The sequence below is a fragment of the Poecilia reticulata genome, linkage group LG3 (assembly GCF_000633615.1).
Source record: "Poecilia reticulata strain Guanapo linkage group LG3, Guppy_female_1.0+MT, whole genome shotgun sequence".
NCBI lineage: Eukaryota > Metazoa > Chordata > Actinopteri > Cyprinodontiformes > Poeciliidae > Poecilia > Poecilia reticulata.
The window spans coordinates 7,855,273-7,866,192 of record NC_024333.1 but is presented as its reverse complement, the minus strand read 5'-3'; the positions used below and the strand labels follow the sequence as shown (position 1 = coordinate 7,866,192).

The window sequence follows — 10,920 nt, the reverse complement described above, 5'->3', positions numbered from 1 at the left end:
ATATTGAATACTGTGACAAGACATTAAGAGAAATAAATGATATATTGTAATTGTGAATTTAAACCCTTCTTTAGTTCATTGTCTTCATCCCTAAGGTGTGGTGCTGGAAAAGTTTACAAACTTGCCTTGAAAATTACTTGAATGTTACTGAGAGAAAACTGAACCCCATCGACGGGACATCCTGAGCATGTACTGTATTTAAAATAACTCCATTCAACTTGTAATTAGTCTGTTTTTGATTTAAGTCTTTGTTTCCAATCAATACTTAAATGTTACGGCTAACAAGAAGACCGTACTAACAATAAAACAATCTATTTCTATTTTCTTTTAAGTAAATGCTTTAAAGTTATAAAGCCATTATTTTTTTTGGAGGGATTTGATACAATAAAAATCTCATCCCAAGTCATTTATGTCACATATCAAACTGAGATAGAAAATTTACTCAAAGTCAACTTTTTTTTTCTGCAAAGAGCACTTTCCAGTTGACATTTTCCATTTTTAACATGTTTATCACTAAATTTAAAATAATCCCTTTGACTGCAGATGTCGGGGTGTACTGCTGCATGTGGCCACAGGAGGGCAGTGTCTGTAAACAGGCCAGCCGGTCTGAGCTGAATCAAAGTCCAGTTTAAAGCAGCATTTCTATCACGCTGGTCACGACGACATACATCAGGCTGAAGTTTGAGGTTTAAATACTTCAACATCTTTACAAATCCTTTCATAAGTTTTCATCCCAGAAATGCTAATGCATATTAAGTTGTATGTAGATTTTCAAAGTATAAAATCTCCACTATTTCTTTAGTTTTTGCTTCCATGCAGTCAGACTTTGCTTTAATTTGTTCCAGCGGTCTTGAGCAGTCAATCATTTTCTAGACTTTCTGGAGTTTTGCTCTCCAGCAGACGGACCACGTGTGAGGAAGACCATGGAAGGTCATCAGAAACACCTGGACAACGACTGAGTGTCCCCGAAAGACGTAGAAGGAAAATATACTTGGTGATTTAAACAAAGTTTTCTTATTTAAATCGTTTTGAAATGAAACAGTTACATTTTTGAGGGTCTTCAGACTGTCTTTTTTTACTATTTTTGCATAGGAAAAACATCAAAAACCTGTAAAATGTAACGATCTTCTCCCCCAGGATCTCTCAGTTCAGTGTTCAAGCTGTTTCTGCTCCTTCATTTTCAACATTTCTGATATCTGTTGTGACCCAGCTGTCTGCAGCTCCCTCTCTATCACGGCCCTATCTGGGTTTGATGTGGCGTTCACTGGCATGAGGCAGCTTGGGGTATTTTTAACTGCCCCCAATGCCCCTGAAGTGACTTGACTCCGTGCATTAGTATAATGCAACATCGGTGACGGAGAGCGATTACGCCGGGGATGATTTTGTTGAGTGTAAATGGGGGGGGGAATCTGATTATCCTTCCCGCTCTGGCCTCGGCGGAAGGGAGGGTGGAGGAAGAGGAGGAGGAGGAGGAGGGCCTAAAGATACCAATGTGCTGAGCCAATGGCTTTTCCACCACAGAGCAGCTGGCTGGCATCAGGACAGGACAGGCCGCTCACAGGAAGGATACCTGGAGGACACCGGCGCCCGCCAGCTGCTCGTTGGACACCGAGGGCGACTTCCAAGAGGTGTTCATGGGATGCACTATCTACGCGGCCAGCCCTAAGGCTCTGCCTGCCGACGAGGCCCGGGGCCAGGACAGATACTACCAGCTCCCCCACTACAGCCATCCTTATGGTAACTGCAGTCAGAGGATAGCAGCCTGCAGAGCCAGGTCAGTGAACGCAACACAGGAAGTCCACATCGGGCGTAAAACTGAACCAAAGCAGCACGCCGCTGGTGCTCACACTGTGGCATAGATTTGTTTTTGTTTTTATAAGTAAATTAGATGGAAATCTTTTTAAATTGGTGTAAAATGAAAATACAGGTCTAAAAGTAGGTGGTTTCTGCATTTTCTTTTTTTTTTCTGGGAGTCGTGACTGAGAAGCTTTAGAGATAGAAAAACAGTGAGATATGAGCAGAATCAAAGCACTAAAACAGGAACGCACTGAGAGGATATCAGTCTGTCACGTGAGTGTGTCACAGTTTCTTTGACTGTTTCCTCACATGACTTCTATTATCCCTGCAGTTCAAACGTCCATCGGTACAGAGTAGTTGCACATCTAAAGACTAAGAGGAACTGCAGTGAGCTCTGATATGTGAGATGTGTTTTTTTTTTTTGTTTTTTTTTTATATAAAATTTTGATCATTTTTGTCCAGGGCATTTTATTATTAATCCTTTGTTATAACATCGACAGAGCCGGTTTTATGCTAACCCATTAGGAGTAATGCTAGTGGGATGCAACTTTAGCACATGTGCAAACACACAATGAGTATAAGTGGAGGCATCTGGAGGGAAGGCATCATTACCAGTCGAGAACCTTTCAGTCAAAAACAGCGAGGGAATGTCATCAGACCCAGAGGACGACTCGAGTAAAAACAAATTCAGAACTCACAGGTTTCGGTCGCACCAGTTTCGGGGCTGAAAATCAGGAATCGGTTGTTTTTCCGTTTCCTGTTTGTCTTTTCAGGGTCATCAGGGCCTGAAGTTCTTTCTGTATAATTCATAAAACTATTGCAGGTTGTGCAATAGTTTATTTGCAATATGGCCGCTCAAAACTTTACAGGTTTCATTAGCAGTGTTGCAGAGTCACGCATCCGTTAACACTTGCATAATGCGCTATGACACTGCTTTGTGGAAATGACTATGACAAAAAGACATAATTATCATGGCAGCATTTGTTGCTCTAACGTTGGCTTTGTTGAGCTTTAAGTAGGCCCTCACAGAGGTGAAGTCATAGATTCCTGTGGTTTGCACTGTGCTGCTATCAGGAGGAAAATGATTCTCCTTCCAGGCTGCAGGGGATCAGTTACAAAATGACTAACTTTTGAATAATATTTCAAGTTTTGTCACAATAATCTTTAACATGTATCTATTCCCTCATAAAATTCCAATGATTCATGATTGTACCAAAATATTAGATGAAGTCGTTCGTGCTTTAACTGTGCCACTCCTCGTCTGTTTTTAGTTTAGTTTAATCCGTAAGCCAGGGGTCAGCAACCTTTGCAAGCCTGAGAGAAATTTTTACTCCTGGTCCAGCTGAGCGAAATGCCTTTTGTATAGCAGTGGAGTCTTTGCGCAGTGTGTGCAATATATGAGAATAAAAGATAATATTCTTTTTCTGAATTATGACTCCATTAGTACTCATTATCAAATTCACAAGTTTAGAAGTGTAGCTTCAATCGGTTTTTATGAAGGTATTTTACCTTATACCACTCTGTGCAATCCTTAATAAGAGCACTCAGAAAACTTCTTATAGCTATTAAATCAGCTTCATATTGATATTGATGTTTTCTAAATATTTACATATTTCAGATGATTTCTTGGCTTTCTTAGCATTTTCTTCAGTTGTTCAATACTTACTCCTTGTATTCCAGTTCAATAGATACACATGGTATAACTGCTGAGAAAACCCTGCTCATTACTTACTTTACTCACGGTATATAATATGGTATGTGAAAAACATTAAAGAGATTAAAGATGTGCATTTTTTTTTAAGTTAAACTACAGCTCGTTTTACAACCATGGCTGTAAATATGAACACTCCGTATATAAAAAAAAATACATAAAGTTTAGCTATTTATTTCCGCGGAGATAATATTTTCACTTAGCATTTTAGTTACAAATAATAATAATAATAATAATGCAGGTTCTCTGTTTTCGCTGGGCGTCGGTGGGGTAAAAAATAGCCTCAGTTTAATCCCCAGCCCACACTGGGCTGATAGGTAAGTAAGCTCAACCCACCTCCACAGACGGACACACTTGTGAGAGCGACGCAGCTCAGCAGGGCTCGCTCATCTTACTGCTGGTTCTTTATTTACGGTAAGGGAGCTACGGTTTGGGAGGCTTTTTTTTTCCCCCGCGGATAAAACTTATTAAATGATATCTGGAAATGCAACCGAGACCTGAAGAGCTGCGCGGGGCTTCAAGGTGGCAACACAGCGGAAAGAGTCGCCGCACATAGAGAGCTACAGGTAAAAGACTTTTAATCAAGTCGAGCTAGTACGAGTACGGTACGAACTTCCGGTGAGGATTTCAAAATAAAAATTGGCGCCTCTCAATTTGTGTTAGTGTAGAAAAAAAATGCTGAAATGTTTTTCTTTGGACTGAATTATTACGTAATCACTATTGCAATATTATATTCCTATATGATTGCATATAGTATGCATTTATAAGGTTAGTTTATGCATTTTATTTTGAAGGAAAACGCTTTTTTCCGGTTTTTAGCGTAATTTTGCCAACCTTCAACGGTTCTATTATTATTATATAAACTCAAAGACTTGTTCTGGAAAAACTCGCCATAGAAAATGTAGATAAAGTTCAGGAGTGAAATACAAAACCTCACAACACTATTGGGATTTGCTTTGGAATTTAAAAAAAATATCTATATTGATTTTTCATTAAAAGAAAATGCTTATGATATTTAAATAAGAAATATATTCTACTTTCTGTCTTGGGAACTTATACCTTACAGCATAACACCTTATTAAGCAAAAAGATGTCTCTATTTTCCCTAAACTGTTATTTTTGTAACTTCTGTTTATCCTTAAATCCCAGCAAGCTATAAACAGTACTTATTGTGCTCCCGTTAATCTTCAGAAAGGTTAACACTTGGAGCTTTGTGCAGACTTTAACACACCTCTCTCATCAAAGGTTGTTTTGAGGCGCTTGCACAATGGGGAGGTTATTTCAGGAGGCCTCAAGCAGTGCAGATGTCAGAGTCCAAAGGCTGGACCTCTTTTGCACTTTGATGGGCTTTCTGCCTGTAAAATACAAGAACAAATAAAGACGATGCACTGCAATAAGGAAAAGAGAAAATACATAGATATACAGGACGCACAAGGGGAGGGGAAAAAAAACTAAAAGAGAATAATGTTACCAAGAGATCCAGGGTATTTTTTTACCTGAGTTGCAAAAGTGGCAGATATTCATTTCCTGCGTTGCATTTATTTTGGTTTCGTTTGTTTTGTAATCATGCCATTGTTTGTCTAAGTCCGAGAAACCCACTGCAAGCTCGTCATAACAAACATTCCCCCCTGCAATAACAATTACCTGTCTGACATCGTCTGACAGCAAAGGTCGGCTGCGCTGGCGTAGCTGCAATTTGTTTCTATGTAAATACGTCGGATTAAACTGCAGAGAAACGACAGGATGGCACTGTAAACCGATAGTGTCAGTTACTGCTGGTGTGGAAATAGGATGGTGACACAACACCTGTAACTGATTATAATCAAGGACAGACTGTTCTTTTTTTTACATATAAAAAAAAAGAAGTTTTTGGTGGAACCTTTGGTCGTTTTGCATAAAACAACAACGACGTGGCTGCTGAAGGACTGCAGGGAAATGGGGGCAGAACGCGTGCTTCAACCCTCTCACTGACTAACAGCCTCTAACGAGATTACAGTTTATTGGATTGGAGGATGTCTTGTGACAACGCAAAATGTTTCTCCCAAGAGACAAAGAAGGACACGGACGGTCAGATCACAGGGACGTGGGACGTGTCTGGGTTTTTTCTGGTCTGCTCCCTGAGGCATTGCAGCTCTACCTGTGTAGGTGAACATCCACACCGGTCTCAAGTCATTCGCTAACCGTTGTGCTTTCAGTATCGCCATGTCTCCCCCATCAACCTTGAGAAGTCTCCTCTTGCCGTAAAAGTTGGGGGTGTGGAGGGAAAGACAAAATTGCTCAGCCTGTCAATTTAGGTGGGAACGTTTGCAGTTGTTTGTTTCTGGAGCATCATTGGATGGCGTCAGAGTAAACGAGGCTTAGTCGAATTGAAACACTTTTAAAACCGTACATCCTTCCTCCTTCAGCGGTTATTCGCTACTTTGGTTTGGTCGACTGCAGAAAATCAACAGCGTTTAAGTTTATTGTTGTAATTTGATGCTGCATGAAAACTTTTGCATGTGTGGATGCTGCTGCTGTTTATGTGTTTATTAGTTATTGTTTCAACTCATGTTTAAGGAGCTCATTGGAGAACATCATCAAAGGCTGCCTTTGTGGCGGTTCATTTCGCCGGTCTTGGGTTTTTCTTGTCTCTAGACGCGTTTGCAAGAATTCCTAAGAGGTAACTTGCTTGAGCTCACTTCTCTTTTCATCTCGGCGTTGAGCATGTTCAGTGCTCTCTCTGCACATTTCCTTTAATTTGCCCTGCTCTTTTCAATATGAGCTGGAGACTTTGCATGAGAAAACGTTCCAAATTAATTGGAAGTTACTGATGATCACAGAGTTTGTTTGTGTCTTAATCAAGCTAAGTCTTACTTTCCCCAGATAAATGTTGATTTAAATGTCTCTGTGTCCTGACAACTTGGCAACTGAAGACACTGACACTGTGCAGGACTTTTTGTTTTGTTTAGTTGGGGGGTTTTTTTTAGGCCCAACACATTGATTTATCCGTGCACTTGTCTGGTCTCTTAAATTTCAAACACACATTGTAGGAAACAAAGACTGGAATACAAATTAGTCAAAGCCCAGAGAAAAACACCTCCAGACTTATGAATCCACTTTAAGAGAGGATACAAAAGTCTGGCTCCCTGAGGATATGTCTTTGTTGTGGTTTTTAAAATGTGTGCAGTTTTGTTTCTTGAACAGCCTCCATTAGTTAAAAAAGAACACGTACAGATCTTTAACTATGCCTGGACTTCAGGTGATGTCGCATGAGCCTGATGAGATCAGCTGCTTCAGTTCCACCTCCAGGTAAAATGTGGCTCCTCATGTTTGTCGTGTTTCAGAGCATTCCCTTTCAGTGCTGCACAGTCAGTCACATTTCCCTTTGGTGCAGAACTTGTTGGGAGCGGTTCACGTGACCTTATGTTTTCCAGGTGCCACGCTGAGACAATCAAGTTTTGACGTTTGCTATCTGACGCCATTACTACATTTCGATGCATAGAAAACCAGATTTTATCCCCCCTCACCCCACCACACTGCCACCTTCAAAACCTCCTTGCCCCAGGCTACTGCCCCAGTGTAAGTCCTTGTTTAAGTCCGACCATGACCAATACAGTTCAGCATTAAAAAGCATCTCATTTGTGTGGTAAAGAGTTGATATCAGGACATCTTTTTAACCAAACAGCAAATTTTAAGTCCCCACTTTACCTTCAAGTCAAGCCCTGAATCCTTTAAACTTAGATTAAAAGTGGAATGACCCTGCAGTTCCCAGCCTTATCTATTACAAAAAGCTTCTTTTTTTTTTTTTTATGTCCCATTTAATCCTCCTCGATCCCACATAAGCAGTCAGCTCTACTTCCAAGCATCAGAAAGCCATTGTTGTTTGAACAGGTCAGCGGCTGACGTAAAGCTTCTGGCCAATTAGAGATAATACTCTGGAAACTCCACGCTGGTTGCCTGTTTCCATCAGCACCTGTAATTACACAGGAGCAGGTGGTAGCGACTTCCCCGCTGCCCCCAGAGGACGGCACAGAGGCGACGTGTTTGCATCCATGTTAGAAAGGCAGAAAAAAACAGGGATGTGAAGGAAATAATGGGCTTCAGAAAAACCACAGTGATGACCATGGAGCAGGACCCTTAAAAACGTCAATATGCAGCAAATCTGAGCGCTAAATTTAATGTTCAGAGCATGCAATGTTAAGGAAGTACATCCACACTCTTTCTGATATGTCAACTGATTGTAGTGGTTCTGATTGATCCATTCGATAAGTTTTAAGTTTAGACGTTTTGATGTTGCCGGTGTCATGGTTAGAGAAACGAGGATCGCCTGAGTGGAACCGGTGTGCGTGTCGGTTGATTGAAGATGCAGTCAAAAAAAAACTTCAGCACATTGGACGTCACATGCAGTTTGGTTGAATCCGTAATTAACAGGTTAGAGGAGTGTAGTTCTTATCTAAATCTGCCAGGAGCTCTCTGAGTGATTTGGCAGGAAGAGGACTGGAGAGGAAGGGTGTTGAGACACCTGCAGCCACGGGGAAGGAGCTTAACGCTGCAGAGAGTTCGCCGGGTCCTTCAGCGATCAGAGTTAATGGTGGAGTGGCAACAAAAAGCTTAGATTTAATCTTAATCTTGCCTGGAGTTTATCTAAAGACATGCGGGAGACTCCGAGAGGAGCGTTCTGTGGTCTGATGATGAGACGAAATGATTTTCCAAAATGACATGCTACACACCTTGGAAAAAAATAAAAAATAAAAACAGCATTTAAATCAGCAATCAGTGATGTTAGCAAGTAAATGTATCGGTTTTAAGAGTTTTGTAGTAACTTCATTGGCGTAATAGCCATGTTTTTTGGTTTGTTCATAAAAATTACAGCATGGTTGTCAAGTTGTCAGCTTGTTATGTAATTATATACTGATGACGGGTTTTTCATATGATGACGTTGTCAGGATAGTCAGCAGTTCTCTACATGTATGAAATTATATACATTTATTTCAGGTAAACACATCCTGTCGCATCACAAATATAATATTTTTACATGGGTAGTAGTTCAACACAAAGTAGTGCTTAATTGTGAAAGTCAAAACAAAATGTATGTTTTTCGACGAATAAAGATCTAAAAAGTGTGGCATGCATTTGCATTCAGCACTTTTTAAAGTCACTTTTTGAACATGTAAAGATGACATCTTTGTCTATTCCTCTTAATTTCTCAAGGCCTTTCAGACTGGATGGAGAGAAACAGTGAACATCAAATCCAGACCTTAGCACAATTTCTCAATTAGGCTCAGGTCTAAGCTTGGACTGGGCCATTATAACACACCAACACATCTCCATCCAAACCATCCCAGTTTTATTATTATTGCTTATTTTCCCAACATCTAACCTCTTTTTGCCAATCTTCCAAAAAAGCTAAATCTATGGAGTTCACAACTAGCAGCTGATTCTCCCACATGAGCTATGAATCTCTGCAGCTCCTCCAAAGTTACTGAAAGCCTCTTGGCTGCTTCTCTGATAAAAGCTTTTCTCAGTCTTTGAGTTTTTGCTCCTCTTTATTATAAGTTGTAGGTTTAAAGAGAGCTCTGTGCGACGTTTCTGAACCAGAGGTACTGTTTTATAAGCCAACTCTGATTTAAACTTTGACGCAATTTTATCCTTGGGGGAAAAAAAGTGATGCTGTTTGTTTACTGATGTTCTCTAACCCATATCATAGACCTTCATAAAGCATCTGTATTGATATTGTGATTAAATATTACACACATCAGCTCCATTTCCTAATTAGATGCTGGGAGTTTACTTAGTTGGGAGGACGTATGCACACCACACTTTTCAGAGGTTTGTTTTTATAAAAAATATAAAAAATAAATAATAATACTAATAAAATGTATTTTGTACCACTTCATAAGTACACGTTGCATTGTGTTGGACTGTCACATAACATTTTAGTAAAATACCCTGAGGTTTCTGCTTTTAATGTGAAAAACTGTGGGAAAAGTTTACATATCTAAATTTTTGCTAGGAACCATCGTCCAACGTAAGTGGAAAATATTTTCCTAAAAGAGACAACCTCAAATTAAAGTGCTTTCACATTTAAATCTTCCCTGTCGTGTTGAACTATCGAAGATCAAGTTACTGATGGCTGACGGTAGAGCTAAAACGTTTCTGTAGAAGTGCGGCGGCCAGGCGGCAGCGCCAGCAGGTGTCCACTTGAGGACGCTGGCCATAAGAATCCTCGACGACCTCGCAGAGGACGGAGACTTGGAGACAAAACCGGTTCCTGGCGTCTGTTTTGAACCGTTGCGCAAACCAGCGTCAGCGAGGCCTTGAACTGACCTGAGCAACAAAGTCCGTCACACCGAACACAAAGCTGGAAAAAAAAACTGCTTTTATTTCAAACCTCCTCCTTTTAGATTCAGTTGATTATTAGCAACCGACTCATGGGTAACTTTAACTTTAAAATAATTTTAAATAAAAAACACACTACCATTGGAGATTCTTCTTGCGTTACCGTTATGTTCTCCCGCTTTTGTAACACGCTGAGGTTGCACTTGGAGACGTCTAAAGCATGTGTTTTTCAGGCGCCAGAGGGGGGAGGAAGGGGTGGCACATCAGGTCAGCCATCTGCACAGTCTCCAACTAAGGTGCTCTACTTTTTCTGCATGAGACATCTGGGTGCAAGTACACACTGACCTATTTACCAAAAGCACCAGAACACAATTTTATTCTGCCAAGTGGGCATTTTTCTTCTCTCCTTTTTTTTTTTTTAAATGTACTACAAACAAGCCGAATCCAACTGGAAACATTGCATCACTGCGATAAGACAGAGTCCGCTTGTTTTGACCCAGAAACCGTTCGGGGAATCTCTCTCTCTCTCTGTCTCTCTTTCTCTCTTTCTCTCTCTCTCTCTCTGTCTCTCTTTCTCTCTTTCTCTCTCTCTCTCTCTCTCTCTCTCTCTCTCTCTCTCTCTCTCTCTCTCTCTCTCTCTCTCTCTCTCTGTCTCTCTCTGTTTGAAGCCAAACGTGGGGATCGAGCAGGGGAGACGTGCCTGCTGTTAACGCTGAGTTGTGTGTGTGTTTGTGTGTCCAGGGCCAGGAGCATGACCGAGCAGCAGGAGCAGGGCGAAGTAACAGGCCTCCTCTCCACACACGACCTGGACCCCTCCAAAGACGAAGACACACACGGCCACTTCAGGCAAATGTCACGCAGCTCTTTGCAACTTTCACTGCTTTGACATGTTTTTGGGTTTTTTTTGTTTTGTTTTTTTTCCCCCTCTCTCTCCCTACACAAACCATCTGCATCCTGTGGGATGATCGTGGGTTCCAGCCCTGCGAGATTTATTTTCACAGCCTCATTTTGTTCTGTATTTGATGTGAAACAATGGTCAAGCTCACACACACGTTCTCACACAGAAATTTACAGGGAGTCTGTTTATGTTCCCC

At 40.9% G+C, this 10,920-nt stretch overlaps 1 protein-coding gene across 1 annotated transcript in view; it reads left to right on the top strand.

Moving 5' to 3' along the window:
• The first annotated feature begins 1,505 nt into the window (after positions 1-1,505).
• Positions 1,506-10,920, top strand: part of gramd2aa (GRAM domain containing 2Aa) — a 33,680-nt gene continuing 24,265 nt past the window's right edge. The window contains exons 1-2 of the mRNA XM_008404681.2: positions 1,506-1,774; positions 10,568-10,672. Coding sequence (XP_008402903.1) covers positions 1,635-1,774; positions 10,568-10,672 — 245 coding nt within the window. The 5' untranslated portion in view covers positions 1,506-1,634. The remainder of the gene's footprint in view (positions 1,775-10,567; positions 10,673-10,920) is intronic.